The sequence below is a fragment of the Protopterus annectens genome, chromosome 6.part0 (assembly GCF_019279795.1).
Source record: "Protopterus annectens isolate FY-2018-M chromosome 6.part0, PAN1.0, whole genome shotgun sequence".
NCBI classification, from domain to species: Eukaryota; Metazoa; Chordata; order Ceratodontiformes; family Protopteridae; genus Protopterus; species Protopterus annectens.
This window is the reverse complement of record NC_056737.1, coordinates 1,086,751,748-1,086,769,613: the sequence shown is the minus strand read 5'-3', so window position 1 is coordinate 1,086,769,613 and position 17,866 is coordinate 1,086,751,748. Positions and strand designations below refer to the sequence as shown.

The window sequence follows — 17,866 nt, the reverse complement described above, 5'->3', positions numbered from 1 at the left end:
TGCAGTAGCCGCTCCCTCCTACTTTCCCCCTTGTTTTTTTGGTGTGTTTATACCAGGGTGTGAATACTTATATTTTATTGTTCCTACCATTGTCCTTTCAAAACTCCACCTCCCTGTATCTGTTAGCATGAAATCTCTGAAGGGCTTGGCATCCAAACTTGTCTTGTAGCCAACTCGAGCTGACTGACAGTTTGTGTGCAAGGAAGATGCCCTGAAGCTTTGGAATATGGCCGGCTGTTATATCCTTGGCAGGAAATAACCCATACAGTTAAGGCTACTGCAGGTATTTCAAACTTCTGCTGCTATGCTAAGTTAGCTTCAAAAACTTAGCTTTCTGGGTAGTAGCTTTTCTGATAGTCTGACAACACCTGTGACAGAAGTGCTAATAAACTTGCACTATCTACTGTTGAGTTCATAAAGTGTTTTGTTTTTCTGATGTAGAAAACATCAGAGAACTTCTTAGTGCTGCAGTAGCTAGAAACTGAAAGTTATGTAAAACATTCTTTTTTTTTTATCATAAGTTTGAGATTTGCTTATTTGATATGTTGTCTTCAGTTTCACATAAAGGAATAAACCAGTCTGCTGAAAGGAGTTTGAGGATTTAGAGGAGTGATTTATTCTTATTAATCTGTTGAATGTAGAAAACATAAGATGTGCTTTTATACATTTTCTTGCATTTGCCTTATAGGCTAATCGAGATGCAGTATTGAGCAGAATTCCAGAGCATAAAAATGATCGTATCATTAGTTTACAAAGTGCATCCATAGTATATGATTTGTTGACAATCGCATTGGGAAGAAGAGGGCAGTATGAAATGCTATCAGAGGTAGGATTTACATTCGTACATAATCTGTAATAGATGCCCGTTTAGGAGCGAGTTTTCTTTTTTGTGTGTGTTGTTTTTGAGGTGTCTTTTTATTGACACAACAGAGTGGTAAATTGTTTGCTGGCTTGTCGTTAAATTGTAAAAAAGTTATAAGTAATTTTGAGAGAGATACTACCTTGGCATGCACATTGCTTGGGTAGTAGCTGCTGAAGTCAAAAATGATACTCTTATGTAAATATAGATAGTCATTTATGTAAATATAGCTGTCAAATGCATTAGTATAATGATGGCTTAGCTTAATGTACATGTTTTACATGATGCTTAAAGTTGATGTAAGTGCTGAACTCTAACTGCATTCACAGGCAAAACTACATTGTTTATGTATATGTAGCCGGAAAATGCAAAATGCATCCTAAATCACAATGTATAGTACTTATGTTAATTACATCTTTCATGTGGAGCTTTTCTCTCCAGGCCTCCACTGAAAAAGGACTTGTGTCCAGTCGGACTTTCTCGGTAATCAAATGTAAAATAAATAAATAAAAACAGACATATTAGATGCTAAACTCAGTAATGGTATGCCATTGAATATATCAGTGGAAATTCTAGTCCCTAGTTCACCAGACCAGCTTCCAGGATATGCCCAGCCTGTGTATCAAAAAATGACTTTCTATGCTTCCAAGAAGACGAAGGCATTGTGCAGACATCCACAGGGTAACGTGAGATGCTGTACAACTAGTCTAATGCTTTTGTCCTTCAAGTTTTATGCCCATCCTTGTTTGCAGAAACTGTAGAGCCTTTTCTTCCTGCTGATGAATAAACAGAAGTTTTTGAAGTAGTGCATTATTGGGTGCTCTTCTTTACCATATGAGGTTTCGATCCCCCACCTAATAATCCTAGTTGTCCAAGTTTCAGTCCTGTTTAGTGGGCTGCACACTGGAAATGCCTTTGGCCCTTCGTTATTTTTAGGTCAAGGAAGACCTGGACAAAACCCTTATAGCAGCTGCTACACTGTGCTTTCTCGTCACCTTCAGCAATTTCTTTACTATTGTTTGGTGCAGTTCCCAACCTGGCCTGTCCCTTCAAACTTTCTGTTGAGCCTATTGTTTTCCTAAGAGGCAAGAGCCCTGCAGCCCATTTGTTCCCCTTGAGCTTAAAGGAGGTGGGAGTGACTTGTCATTTTTTTTATTTTATACATCTGTTAACTGGATAACCCACTGGGCACATGCCCCTTTTCAGGGCTGACCTGAGAGGACTGTTTAAGTGACTTGGCCAGAGTCACATACTAGACAAATGAAAGTGGAACTAATCATACCTTTTGCTGCAGGAAGTAGCTCATTACCAGATCAGGTCAGTCATCCATGATTGGCATGAGGACTTTGTGTAGTTGTAAATTCACTGCCATGACTGTGACTTCCTGTTTACACTTGCATCTGCTGTTCCCAATTTGCATTGCAGTCCATTGCTGGTGCAGGTGTGGTCACAGTGCTTCTCCTGTGTCTACTGAGACACCTGCCCTGAAGTCGGTAAATTGGCATTAACTGCCAGATTGCCAGCTCCTCGTGGCAGTTTCTCTGGTGTCTAAGCTGTTAATTAAACGTATTTCATCTGGGGAGAAGGGCTTTATCCCACTGTGCCACAGAGATGACAGACTGCTGTAATTTTCTTTTACATCTTTTTATTGATTTCCCTGAAAAAGAAAAAAATGACAGTATATTAATAGTTGCAGCTGTGCTTATGCAGTCTTTTCTGTATTCAAGCCACTTTAACAACAGTTTTGTAGGTGTTTACTAGGCAAACGACCACAAGGGCCTTTTTAAGTCTAGCCATGCATCCACAATCTCTGACAAGTTCTGGTACTCTTGATAAGTGTAAGCAGGGACTTCGGAAATTAAACATTTACAAGCTGGGGCTTGGGAGATGAACCATTTACAGGCTGCCTGTGTCCTTTTGAGACATAAGTGCCAAACTAGGGATGAATTTCCTGTTCCCCATCCAATTGTTCAAGTTACACTTGGATTGGGTTATGGAGGAATTCTGCTTCACATGGAGCCTGTTTCAGAGAAGGGGTGCTTTCTCATAACTGTCTATCCAGCAGGTCCTATTTATATCACAGGCAAGGTTTAAGTCTGTAGAATGGGTAATTCTTCTCTTTGTTTTGCAGATTTGCAGGAGATCCATCAGTTTTGGGTCTGACAATGCCTTATATGCCAGGCACAGATCTCCCCTCAACAGCCTGTAGTAGACAGTGTACAGGAATAAGGCCTTGAAGCAGTTTGCAGAGGACATGTTACTTAACGCCCTGTATTTTTTTAGTGAGGAACCTCTGTGGATGTTCAAATTGTTGGTATGCCTATCTAAATACATAACAAAGGGGGGCATTGTACACTGTGATAGGTCTGATGAATGCCGAATACAGTAGAATAATTACTTCCTTGGACATAGATGTCATAACTTTGTTCATAAGTTGCACAACATAAAACACAATTGTAGACTTTGCACTTAAGGTCCAGTTTCACAACAAATTCCAACAGCAAAAACAGACGAAGATTGGTTGTTATGTATTTTAAAAGGTGTTCAAAACTTTTGTATGTTGTCTGAAGAAGGGTTTTTTTTAAACCTGAAACTGCTAACCTACTGCATTTTATTAAACTACTGATGTTCTTCGTTTTTCACTGTTGCAGTCATCAAATTTGGGTTATCTGCTTGCAGTAGCCCTCAGTCGGCCTGATTAACAAAGTCTTGGGTTCTGCATCGGTTGCTGTCCCTTCTTCCATGACGTCAGGTCGTCATGGGTTTAAAACATACAGCCGACGCCATTACATCAGTCTTTCTTGCTGTGTGGTGCCAGAAGCAGTTCGCAAGTGGCAGTTGGCCGACTCCTGAAATTTTCGTTTTTGAGTTTCAGAACCAAAGTCTTCAACTAAAGGCTAAGCACCCTGTTGTGGAAACTTTTTCCTGTTCTAAGCCGATGTCAGTAAAAGTAAATAATTGCATTACTTGTGGAAAGCAAATACCTCATAAAGATTTTAATTCATACTGTATTCCTTGCCTAGGCCCTGACCACGACATACCTCGCTGTCGGTTTTGTGCCTTATTTAAACCACGAACTATACGTCATCGGTATATTTTCTCTTCTAAATATTTTGGTGCTCAGTTCAATTATCCTGATATGTCTTCGGTAAGCCATCCGACTACTGACATTCCGAAAAAACACAAAGATAAAGATAGAGACAGGCCGCCTAGGTCCAAAGCTGCTGACGACGCTTCTATTAAGCCATTTGCCAGTTCTCCGGTACTCAGTGAGGCGCTTTCGCAGCCCCTGATACCCGCTACTTGAGATTCACAGGCCTCTACTGAGACCCATTTGGAGTCCGGTATGCCACGAGATGCTTCAACTGTGGAACCTGCGGATGTCTCTACCTTGGATGGGTCCGGAGCCGGTGGGCAGGCACCGGCTTCTGCGGGTGTATTCAGGCCTACTGACTTGCGTATTAAACCGACGCCATCTTCATCTTCAAGGCCTAAAACTCGATCCATGCCTAGAATAATGCCCAGACCGAGTGGTCAGGCCTCTTTGCCTAAAAAAAAACAATTGATAAGAATGGCTGAAGACCTTATTACTTTAATCAGGGGAAGCCAGCCTTTCCCCTCTAAGAGACCTAGGACTGAGTTTGCTTATGATACTTCTGACCAGGATTCTGAATTTTCTGATGCCTTCTTGCGTAGCATGATTACTTGGCAGAAGCAGTTCGCCAGTACCGTTCATTATCATGGCATTCTTAAATAATTCTTCAGCTTCAATTCCCCTTTGGGGCCTCCCTTTCCTTGCTCTTGCTTGTTTAATTGTCAGATTAAAGTTAAAATTAAAATAAGTTGTTAGAGGTGTTTCCAATACCTCCATACCCTTGCCCTCTTACTGCTACCTGTGTACGCAGACCGCGACGTCTCGGCGCCTGTACAGGCACTCTCCTTCAATAAGCGCTCTTGAAAGTCGGGCAGAGTTTACCAGAAATTCTTTTAAAAACTAATTTACACATACCGCCGGCCGCAAACAGGCTCCGACAGCCAAAAACGTAAGGAGAAGGACCGAAGGACCCATTCATGGTTCCGCCGAGCGACTCCTCGCCTAGCCCTAGCTAGTGTTATCTGGGTCTCAGGAAACGACCCGTCTACCGATTCCGACCGGCGACACCGCGCAGCACGCACCCGCCGGTACGGGGCGGTCGGTGGTTCTTTACCTTACTGAAACCGGTGTCTGAGATATCGACACCATTTTCTGTGGATAAAACTACCCAGCACGTGGGGCAGCCAGGCCTCAAGAGGTTAAACTTTTTAATTTTGCATTTGCCTCAGCATAGACCTTTGGCTATTCCTCCTGTTTTAAATGTTATAGAGATGTGTACTCCAGTCTATGCAAAAAAAAAAAACACGGCTTTATTTGGTTCCACGGCTCCTCTAAAGAAAAATTTGAGGAAAGGCTAAGTCAGTACAGACAGTCAAAAGATTTTTCCAAAAAGCTGAAATAGGTGTAGAGAGGTAGAGGGAGGCTCACAGGCTCCTACAATGGCCTCCAGCACCAAGAGTGTGTACAGGAGCTACAGTGTAGGACCTACTCCTGCTGAGGACGCCACTCTAGACGGCTCAATTGGAACAATTTTTAGGGAAAGCTAATTATTTTTTTGAGAAATTCTCTTATACAAGGGACAAATGGTTACTGCACAAATGGACACTGCAACAAAGTTACAATTTCATTTTTCATACATTAACAAAAAACCAAAAGACTTGCCACACCAACCAAAGAATCAAAGCAAAGAACAGAGGGGAAAACTACTGCAAATTAAAGGAATAGAAAGGAAAGGAAAGGTTATAGAATTCATAACAAGGCCAAGTTTCATTCAGACTATTTCTTGTCCCAAGAAAAGAAAAAGCAATGGAGGCCTGATGGACATCTTGTCTCCCATATACTTACCTCATTGTGCAAAATTTCAAAATGTGACCTTACAGCAACTCCTTACCATGTTATTTCAGAAACCAAAACTGACAAAACAAACAGCATCAAATCCTGCGGCAACTGCAGGCCTGAGGTTTCCATGTCATCTGCATTCTTCTGATTCAGTAGCAAAGGCAATATATGGGAAACTACAGTCGGTTTAAGGGTCTACAGCCTCAACAGCCAGCTCCTCCATCCCTCATTTTTTGAATTCATGCTAAAAAAGGGATTCAAAACAAGTCAAACATGGGTCGTCTGCCCAGTAAACCACCAAACGCCAAAAAATTACCACGGGCCAAAGCCTCAGAGATGGGGGGGCGCATACGGAGGGCAGATGCATTCAGCTCCCACATCAAGCAAGTCTAATAAAGACAAGACATACCACAGTTATGTTATGTGGCACATAAACAAGGAGGTACCCACCACCCTCCCTGCTTGCTGGGCTAAAGATCTTTTGGGAACTTCTCCAAAACTCAATATAGAGCTGCAATCCCAGTTTGTACCAACCGTGGCCTCTACACAATTACAAACTCTCTACCACAGCCTAAAAAACTTCAAAAACTGCACAAGAAGAAAAACCTTGACTCCCTAAAATCCAAAACTATCCAAAAGGGTAAAATGACTCCTCAGGGCTCGGGAAGCTCCACGCAGAAAGCAAAAAAAGCAAAAATGGAAAGAGAGAAATATTGGAACTCACAAGGATCAAGATCAAACAGTAATTCCAGTTCCACAGATCCCACAATACGAATATCCTGGAATACTTGAATGAAATCTCTCACTCTTCCTCCTCTTACTCTTCCATAAAAATTCATTTCAGCGAAATTACAACACTGAACCACCTGTATTTTTCATTTTTTGCTAAAGCCCTTTTCTAAGAGGACAAATAAAAAATCCCTCAAAGGAAACCACCAGTGCAGTGCTCACATGGACCCTTCATGTTGGAAAAAAAAACTCTACCTCCCTTTGAACCAGCAGCATTGCCTACCTTTCCAACCCAACAAAAAAAAAGGGAGAAACTTCTGCATACCCTGGACATTCACAGCTCTTTGCAGCATATGCTGCTGGTGTACAAGGAAAAGCAATTTCCAAACAGACAATTTCAAAATGGATAGGAATTGCATTTGATTCTGTTACTCTTTTCATGGCAAACTTAAGAGGTGTGGCTACAAAGGACATCTTAGAAGCTGCTACATGGAGCTCTGTGCATACATTTTCGATGCATCCTTGAAGGGCATAGTACAGTTTTGTACTCTGTGGTATTCTATGGGTATTTATCCTGTTTGTTTTATATTACTGTACATGTTTGGAATTTTGCATCTCTCCAAATTTAGCCTTCATTAGAGGGCACCTGGCATCTGGGGCAAGAAAAACTGAGGAAGATGGCAGCTGCTTTTTTTTATACCCAGGCTCTGCTGGCGTCGGGGGCGGCGGGGCGACGCCGATGCGGACCCAGACTTGGAATCCGGCCGACCGAAGCTGCCCTGAGGCAGGACAACCCATATGTAAGGACTGCAGATGCATACCTATCGGACATCTACATTTATGGTAGGTACAAAACTGTACTTTTCCTCTGATGACCAGGATTTACCCTTATCTACTTATGAGGATTCTGATGCTGAGGACTCTGTTCCCTCTGCTTTCCCCCCAGAGGATTTCTCTTTTGGTGAAACCTTGCATACTCTCAGGGAGCATTTTCATTGGGAAAGTCAGGATTTCTCTGATTCTAAAAAGAGGCTTAGGGATTTCTTACTCCTGCCCCAACACAGGCCTTTAGCCATACCTCCTGTACTAGACATTGTTGATGATGCCTTTTCGGAATCTAGCTTGGCCCCTGACTTTTTACCTCCTGCTCCCAGAAAACCTGATAGATATTACAGGGTCCCTGACTTTCACAAGTTCCTTTTTAAAAATCCTACTGCGGCTCCTGAGACCATTTCACAGGGACCCAAGGGCATTAAACCTACTACTGCCAAAAATCCTACCCCCCTGTTAGAGACTCCAGGGCGCTGGATAGATGGGGTAAGAAGGTATACACTTCTGCAACTTTGGCCATTAGGGCCTTAAACTGCCAGTTTCATATGTTAAAGTATCAGCAGCATATTATTGGATTGCTTAAACAGAAAATTATGTTGATTCCTGATTCTGCTGAAAATAAAGATTTACAGGATTTACTGCATTCAGCTGAACAAGTTGGAAAACATACTTTGCAATGTGGTTTTGATTCACTAGAGTCATCTTGCAGGGCTGCTGTAACTGGGTTTGTACTTAGAAGGCATGCTTGCCTTAAGGAGCAATCCTTCCCAGATCATGTTAAAGCAAAATTACTGGATGCTCCCTTAAACCAGGACTGCCCGTTTGGCAACAAGGCAGACGAAGTTCTTAAAAAGATGGAGGAAAAAGCTAAATCTATGCAAACTGTTAAAAGAATTTTTACAAGTGCAACCTCCAAGGTTTAGTAGGCATTGGCCTTCCAAGAATTGGTCCTTTCCTGCTTCTTCCAGACCTTCTCAGTCCAAACCCAGATCTAGCAGAACTCCCAGGCTTCAGTCCCAGGTTATGCACAGGGCTAAGCAGTGGGGGGCCTCCACTTCCAAATCTGGGAGTAATAAAGCTCCCCCCTATGGTAAACTGTCTCAATAACTTATTTTTAAAACTTCCAAATACTTCTCAGTTGACTGCCCTTTTGGGGGGAAAGATTGCTTTTCATGCAAAGAACTGGGAACTCATTACCCAGGACAAATGGGTTTTAAATAGTGTCCCAAGGATACAGATTTCACTTCCACACGTTACCAACACCAAGCAGGTGGCCAGATCTACCCCCAAATCAGTGGGCAGAGGCCCAAAAGCAAGTACTTTCTCTCTTAAGTATGGGGGCTATTCAGTTGGTATCAGAAGAGGAAAAGGGACAAGGTTTCTACTCGAGACTTTTCCTGGTACCCAGAAAAGACAATTCATGGCGTCCTATCCTGGACCTGTCTACTCTAAACGCCTTTTTGGTGATTCCAAATTTCAAGATGCTGACTCTTCACCAGTTGCTCCCTATGCCAGGCAAAGACGCCTGGTTGGCAACACTAGTTTTAAAGGAGGCATACCTGCACATCCCAATCAGGGAATCTTGCAGAAGATAACTAAACTTCAAAGCAGGCTTACCTGCACTATCAGTTCTCTGCACTGCCCTTTGGCTTATCTACTGCTCCAAGGGTATTCACAAAGTACCTAGCTCCAGTCATTGCATTTTGCAGGGAAAGAAATATTCAGATATACCCATACCTGGATGATTGTCTAATTCAGGCAGAAAGCCAGGACATACTTTTGAATCATCTGGCCTTTGTACATAGGGTGCTAACTTGTCTGGGGTACACCATAAACGAAAAAAAAATCACACCTGGTACCCTGTCAACAAATTATATTCCTGGGAGCAATCTTGAACACAACTTCCCAGATGGTTTTCCTCACGCCAGAGAAACAAATTAATTTGACAGTTTACTTCACACTAATGGCCAAAACCCCTGCTATCTGCAAGGCAAGTACTGCAAGCCTTGGGGTTCATGGCCTCCTGCATTCTCCTAATTCCATATGCAAGATTGCATATGAGGAAACTACAATGGTATCAACATTCTCAGGATCTAGAATCAGTGATTCCAATCATACTTTGCCTACGTCTAGAGTTCTTTTGATGGGCAGAGGCCTGCCATCAAAACAAGGGACTACCATTCACACTCCCCCCTGCTGCCCAAACCCTAACAGATGCATCAGACTATGCATGGGGGGCTCACCTGGCAAGAAGTGCATTCAGGGCAAATGGAACACAAGTCAAATGCACCTGCATAGCCATCAAAAAGCAATGTTAGCTGTAGAGAACGCTCTGACAGCCTTCAAGGACCACATTCTTCCAGGACAATTAATGGTAAAGACGGACAACTCCACTGTTATGTGGTACATAAACAAGCATGGGGGGTACACATTCTTACCCCCTCTGCAGACTAGCCATGGCATTGTGGAACACAGCCCTGAGCTACCAAGTGCATCTACAAGCTCAGTTCCTGCCAGGAAAACTAAACACACTGGCAGACGAACTAAGCAGAAACCTCATGGACCCACATGAGTGGAAACTGGAACCAAGGATTTTTAACATGTTGACAAGCAAATGGGGGAGCCCAGATATAGACCTGTTTGCCTCCCCCCAGAACTATCAATTGGGCAAATTTTTCACAAGGACTCCCCACAAACAAGCTTGGAAAGTGGATGCTCTGTCCTTCAGCTGGAACAACCTATCAGTTTATGCCTTTCCTCCTCTGCCTCTGCTCTCCAAAGTACTACTAAAGATCAAACGAGACAAACCAAGGACAATTTTGATTGCACCCGACTGGCCACGCCAACACTGGTACCCCCTCTTGTGCAGTGTGTCACTGTTGGCCCCATGGCACCTGCTTCAGACTCCTACCCTATTGTCTCAGCAGGAGAACCAGATTCTGCACCCTCAGCTTCAAACCCTGAACCTAGCAGCCTGGCTAATTACCTATTCTCTCCTTTACCATCCCTCATTAAACCAGTGATGGATATCATTTTAGAGGCAAGGAGGCCTAGTACTAGAAAATCTTATGCTGAAAAATGGAAAAGATTTTGTGGCTGGAACCAGTCTCAAGGGATGAGCACAGCACTGCCCAATTTACCTCAGATTTTATAATACTTAACTGAGATGCTTCACAAGGGCCTGTCTTTCTTCTCCATCAAAATTCATGCCTCAGCCATTTCAGCTCATTATAACACAGAACCTCCCCTCTTCTCTCATCCACTGCTCAAGCAGTTCCTCAGAGGGGCCAAAAATTTACGACCACCCAAGAGAGCTCCAACTCCAGCCTGGGACCTTAACTTTGTATTGGAGAAACTCGCTCTTCCTCCTTTCGAGCCAGCTGCTACTGCAGACTTAAAATTCCTTTCTTGGAAAACAGCTTTCCTTTTAGCAATCACTTCAGCAAGAAGGGTATCTGAATTACAGGACCTTATGGCAGTGGAGCTTTTCATCATCTTTCATGCGGACAGGGTGTCCCTCAGGACCAATCCCTCCTTCACGCCCAAGATGGTATCCAGTGTGGCACTTAATCAGTCAGTTCATTTGCCAACCTTCATTCCTAATCCACAGAACAAAAGGGGACAGATACTGCACTCCTTAGATGTGCACAGACAACTTAGATTCTACTTGAACAGGACTAAACCTCAAAGGAAATCAGAACAACTGCTGGTGGCATTTGCTACACGGGCAGAGGGCAAGGCTATTTCAAAGCAAACCATTTCCAAATGGATAGGCCATTGCATTCATTTCTGCTACAAGCACCATGGAAAACATGTCCCACAGGGGATTAGACCCCACTCAGCCAGGGCTGCATCTACTTCTACAGCCTTTCTCAGAGGCGCCCTACCCAGGGACATCCTAGAAGCTGCTACCTGGAGTTCTGTACATACTTTCACCAAGCATTACCATCTGCTAATTTTCTCTAAATCCAGATCTGGGTTTGCCACTGCAGTCTTACAGGGCCTTATAGCTGGTGGTCCTCCCATCCTTAGCTTTGGGAATCTACCCAAATGTGATGACTGCAACAGTGAAACACTAAGAACATAGTACAGTTGTGTACAATTACCATAAATGTAGATGTTTGAGTGTATTCACTGTTGCAGTCCTCGTTACCCTCCCTCCAGCCCCCTTACTTCTTTTGGCTATATCTCTACTCTCCTTTACTATGCTCAAAAGCTTTTTGGTGTATTTGCTTTTTTTGTTGGAGGTATAACCTTGTTTATTTATAGATTTAATTGCTTCCCATTAGGGGGACACCTGACATCTGGGGCAAGAAAAACTGATATAATGGCATCGGCTGCATGTTTTATACCCCTGACGACCTAACCTCACTGAAGAAGGGACAGCAACCGACACAGGACCCACGACTTTGTTAATCAGGCCGACTGAGGGCTACTGCAAGCAGATAACCCAAATGTGATGACTGCAACAGTGAATACACTCGAACATCTACATTTATGGTTAGTGTACACAACTGTACTTTTTTTTTTATCAGCCTGGTGGTCCGGATCGTCTGTTTTTGAAGTTGCACAACATAGAATGATTTCCTCACAACTGTAAACATGAGATAGTCAAAGGCTTAGATTACTATCTGTGTGTGTCCCCAATTTCCTGATTACTGGGTCAACTCTTAGGAGTGTGTTGTTAATGTGATAGCTACCATGGGTGGATGACTTAAAGGATACTATTATGCAATTCTTGGTATTTAGTTTTAGTCCGTGACTCTGACACCAGTTATTTATCTATGTCAGCCCTTTCTGGAGAACATTTGTGTCAGTGGGAGATTCTCTAACTGCTCTTAATTTGCAATCATCTGCAAATTTAGTCATCTAGAGGCCATTGATATTGGCCTTGACTTCTCAAAGTGCCAAAAAGGAGCGGTCCCATGACTGATTCCTGAGGAACTCCACCTGTGACTGGCCTGTTTGTAGAGGTGGACTCCACAGATGCAACTTCCTGGATTTTGTCTGTGAGCCAGCTGGCTATCTACCAGGTGACATATAAGGGTTTGTCTAACCTCTTGAGCTTGTCAACAGTGCCTGAATGGGGTATTACGTCAGATGCCGTGGCCAGGTCAAGATAGTGTTAATCATTTTGCCTTCATTTATTGCTTTGGTGACCTTCTCAAAAAAATCCACCAGGTTGAGTAGGCATGACCTGCCTTTGACAAAACCAAATTGGGTTGGTTCCAGTGTCTAGAGGTTTCCCAGGTCATTATTGATCATTTCCATGATAATTCTTTCCATGGTTTTGCACATGAGACTAGTGAGACTTGTGCATCTGTAGTTTCCAGGGTCTGTAGATGGCCCACCTTTGTGCAGAGGAATAACTGTTGATCTGAAGTATAGTTGACTTCATTTGGTCTTCAACCTGTAGATATTCAGATCCGAATCGGATCCGAGACTGCATCACTAGCATCTGATCCGAACTCCAAGCTCCTCCCCTTACCCATAATACTCCCGTCTCCTTCCTTCACCCAGATCTCGTTTGCCGCTGAAAAGCTACGCATCTTGGTCACAGAGCTCCTAGCTATATTTCGGGTAAGTAACTGTATTTTTTGGGTAGTTCATGCTAAATTTCTTTCCCATCCTTATCTTTTCACATCCCCTTCCGCATTCCAAAGACATGCATCTGGAGCATTTCTCCCCGGGCCTCCGCTGAAAACAGGCTCTGTGGAACCTAGTCGGACTTTCCCAGTCAACAAATGATAGATAAAAATAAATAAATAAATAAAATTTGTCCCTCAGATTGGGAAAAAAAAAAAGTAAAGTAGTTTGTTGAAGGTAGTATAGTTTCCCTTTGGTCTCCCACTCCCTCTCCTTTAGTGTGTGTGACTGCGGGTGTTACTTGCGATGATTGCTATCCCTATTATGGCTGAGACCCCCAAGCCCAGTGTTCAGAAAATGCACAGAATGTGGCCATAAGCTCTCCCCAGCCGATGGCCACACTCTGTGTCGTGCAGTCTGTTTGGGCACGGCCCATTTGCTTACCTCCTGTCCTATTTGCGTGGGTTTCAACCCGCGGGCCATTAAGGACAGTAGGGCTAAGCTGGTGATAAAAGGTCTGCTCCCCGTTACCACAGCTTCGGCAGCCTCTACTTCGGCTGCTTCTGCTTCCTTTCCTCCCCAAAACTGGTGAAGGTGAAAAACAAAGGAAGGACAAATCTGCTAAATCCAAGATCCCTCCTAGGCCCAGTACCCCTTGGCTTCAATTGCCCAGTTTCTCCCCGGAGGCGGAGGTATCTAGGCCCCCATCTAGAGGTTCCCCTCATCGGCACTCCTGGCCGGTGTCTGTGGCTTCTTCGTCTAGGTCAACCCATAGTCTTAGTGAGGCAGAGATGGACAGGGTGATGCAGAAGTTCATCCGCACCCAGATCCAGATGGGAGTCTTGCCACCCCCATCTCCCTCCGGAGCGGGGAGCTCGCAGCCCCTTTTCAGCCCCATAACTCCTACTCTGATCCAATCATCTGTTTTGGAGTTTTTGAATCCAAGGACTCTTGGGGTCTCGGAATCTGTGCTGATAATGCCTTGTACCTCAACGCCGGCCATTACCTTGAGTGTTTCGGATCTGACTGGGTTGGATCTGAGCTCTCGGAGCCGTAGTCTGGGCATTGGATCCAAGGAGGCACTGTTGGCTCCGAGCCTGAGTGCAGTATCCCCCTCGCATCTCGGCACCTGCAGTCTCAGCTCCAACTCCCCCGTCAAATTTGAGGGGAGTGGCTCCCTTGCTTATTTCTCGAGTGCGTCGAGACCCCTGACCATCTCATCTTCGGACTCTGCCCCAACTCCCTCTGCTCTGGGTTCGGCCCCGACCTTGTCCTCTCAGGAGCAGCCCATGCTTGCTGTGCCTCAGGGAGCTCCTGTTTAAGCTTGCGAGTCCCCAACAGAGGAGGCTCCTCTCAAGCAGTCCTTCCAAAGTTGGCACCTGGACTCCTCTCCAGTGTCCCTCACAGATGACACTGACTTGGAGGAAAGGGAAAGTTCCCCAAGGTCACCCCCCAAAGGTGTCTCCTTTGAAGATGTCATGGAACTCCTTCGCCAAAGGAGGGGGGGGGGGGTCTGCCCAAAAACCAACCCCAGATGAGTTGGTGTTCCTAGAGACATTCTGCATAGGCCCATCTGCCTCCTATGTGTCCAGTCCCTTGGACCCACTTGTGGACCTAATAACATTTTGGGCATGGAAGGAACCGGACACCGTGGAGCCTATTCCCAAGCATCCAGATAAAATACTCAGTCCCCCACCAGACAGGACTAGCTGGAGTAAGTTGTCCCCAGTAGAATCTATGATGGTGGCAGCCACCACAAAGAAAGAGCTCACATAGGAGAGCTCTACGGTCCATCCTCCTGACCGGGAGTCAAGGACTGTGGACCATTTGGGGAAGTGGATGTGTGCTTCAGCAACCTTTACCATAAGGGAGCTGAACTATATGGCACGTCATCCGTCTGCAGCATTCCTTGGGTAAGGAAGTCGCTGAGTCGCTCCCGGAGTCCACGTCGGCGGATGGCATGAAGACGTTCTCGGCATAAATGGCCAGTCTTAAGGCAGTAGCCAAAACGTCTATGCACCTCCTTTCCCATGCCATGGAGGGAGCCGCCATGGTGGCCGGGTGCGGCGTTGCTATGAGGCGTCATGCCTGGCTCCAGCTGTGTCGATTCTTGGAAACCTTCAAGGCATCCTTTGCAAATGCCCCCTATGATGGTTCTTCCCTGTTTGGGAAGTCTGTGCGTGAAACTCTGGTCCAGAGTGTGAAGGATGGGAAGACACTGTCTGCCCTCGGGATCCGCTTCTCCCCCCGTCAAAGATCCTTCTTCAAGAATGGGTGAGGGGCAAAGAAGATGTGGATCTGAAAATCTCAGTTCTCCCGGGACACTCAGGACTCATTTTCCCCCTGAGGCAAAGGGGGTCCGAGAAATTTTGGGTCTCGAGAACCGTTCTTGGACAGGCCCGCACAGCAGCCCTGAGGGGCTGCTCCAACTGCTCATCTCTGGAGGCAGTTGGGGGTCGCCACTTGCTACACCCAGTGGAGTGAGAGTCCGTAACGGACCGTTGAGTGTTCCAAATCATATCCAGACGTTATTGCATACCATTCATAGAGTCACCCCTCCCAGCAAAACACCTCCCAAACATTCCAACCACACAAAGGGGAGGTAGCACTGGAAATAAGCTGCCAAGAAAACGAGTCATCCAAACTGTCTCCCCAGACCAATCTGGATTGGGCATTTATTCAAGGTTCTTTTTAGTGCCAAAGAAGATGGGGACCTAAGACCCATTCTGGATCTTTCCACTTTGAACCTATCTGTAGCCAAGGAAAATTTCTGGATGGTCACCCTTCACTCCATCCTGCCCTACCTGCAGGAAAGGATTGGATGTGCTCCATCAACCTCTAGTATGCGTACTGTCATATCAAAATGAACAGGTGCTCCCAGAGGTTTCTCCCCTTCCGGCTGGGGGCCAATCTTTATCAGTTCAGGGCCCTCCCCTTTGTTCTCAACAGAGCCCCCAGGTAGCGGCTCACCTGAGCCTTCAGGGAATTCACGTCTTTCCATACCTGGATAAGTGGCTCCTTGCTGCCCCCATCAAGAGTCTGCTGGGCCAAGCCAGGGGCTATTTCCTGGTATTAGCAAGCGGTCTGGGCATTACTATAAACCTCCGCAAATTGTCACTGACTCCAGTCCAGACCCTAGACTTTATAGGAGGTCGGTTGGACACCATACAAGTGGAGGTTTACCTCACTCCGGAAAGGGTACACAATTTAAGACGTCATGTTTCTCACATTCTCCAGGCTCATCTTCCCTCAACAGAGACTGTTTTGCGGGCTCTGGGTTCCATGGCAGCCACAATCAATCTTCTACCCTTTGCTCAACTTCGTATGCGAGTTCTCCAGTGGACACTAGCAGTTCAGTGGTCTCTACTAAATCTATCCTTGTCCCATCCAGTTCAGATTTCCCAGGCTTGCAGAGAATCTCTTCTCTGGTGGATTCTCTCCCCGGACCTTGTCAAGGGATGTCCCTTTGTTCCATCCTTTCCCACAACCACAGTGACCACGGATGCTTCCCAGCTGGGGGCATTGCTCGGGAAGAACTGCCCAAGGCATGTGGTCCCCTTCCGAAACCAATTTGCATATCAGCGTCCTGGAGATGAGGGTGGTAGTTCTAGTGTTGCAGACCCTTTATGCCAGTCTTCCTCTAGGTACTGTTACTATTCAGTCAGGCCAACATGTCAGTAGTGTGGTATAGCAACAAACAGGGTGGAACCAGATCTTACCCCCTTTGTTGCAAAACCACGAGAGTGTAGGAATGAGCAATTTCCACCGGCCTTTTTCTGGTGGCAATGCACATTCCAGGAAGGTCCAGCATTGTGGTGGACAGGCTCAGCAGGACTATTCTGATGCCTTACAAGTGGTGTCTGAATCCTTCATTAGCGGAGTAGATCTTCCTTAAGTGGGGTCAGCCTTGCTGTGATCTTTTCGCATCTCCTTCCAACACGAAATGCAGCGTGTTCTTCGCTCTGAACCCCTCTCAGGGGGGGAAGCCTCCAGAGATGCACTGGCTCATGCTTGGCCTCCTGGTCTTCTTTATGCCCCCCCATTACCTCTCATTCTGAAGTTTCTTCAGAAAGCTTGCAGGTTGGAGAGCACAATAATCCTCATTGCCCCATTCTGGCCTCACCAAGTCTGGTTCCCCTCCCTTTGGTTTCACCTGGCAATTCCACCATGGATCTGGTTCCGGATCTCATTTTGCATCCCTCGGGGCTTCCTTATACACACCTGAACAGTCTGAAACTCACCACTTAGCTGCTCCACTTCCATTAATGATTAGGACTCCCGGTTTATCCTTTCAGGTTAAAACCATTTTGGTGGTGGCTCACAAGTCTTCCACCAGAAAAATTTATTATAGCAAGTGGAAACGGTAGTCTATATGAGCCTCTCAACTGGACCTAGATCTGTTTATGGCTCTGGTTTTGGCTGTTCTGGAATTCCTAGCAGGTATCTTTTACTAAGGAGCTAGTTCTTCTACTGTTGAAGTCCAACTGGCTGCCATCCCTAACTTCCATGTGGGGGAAAACATGGCTTCCCTAGCTTCTTCCAGACTTTGCAAGACCTTCCTTAAGGGTACTTTCCTTTTAAGACCCCCCAGTGAAAGATCCTGCACCTCCTTGGGACTTCACCTTTGTACTTCAGGCTGTTGTCTCTCCTCCCTTTGAGACCACGGCATCAGTAGATTTACATATCCTATCTTGGAAAACTGCCTTTTTGGTAGCTATCGCTTTTGCCAGGAGGGTATTGGAACTTCAAGCATTGTCCATTAAAGTTCCTTACGTGGTTTTTCATAAGGACAGGGTTTTCTTGCGTACTAATCCTTCCTTTCTTTCCAAGGTGGCTTCAGAAACCAATATTAATTAAGCTGTCAGTCTTCCTGTTTTCTTTCCAAATTTCCAAAATAGGGGCGAATACAAATGTCACTTGTTGGACGT

The 17,866-nt window shown here is 45.2% G+C and overlaps 1 protein-coding gene across 1 annotated transcript in view; it reads left to right on the top strand.

The window, feature by feature from the left end:
* TTC7B (tetratricopeptide repeat domain 7B) overlaps positions 1 to 17,866 on the top strand; it is a gene marked incomplete in the record, with an annotated part of 1,939,345 nt that overhangs the window by 1,010,412 nt on the left and 911,067 nt on the right. The window contains 1 exon segment of the mRNA XM_044074706.1: positions 689 to 826. Coding sequence (XP_043930641.1) covers positions 689 to 826 — 138 coding nt within the window.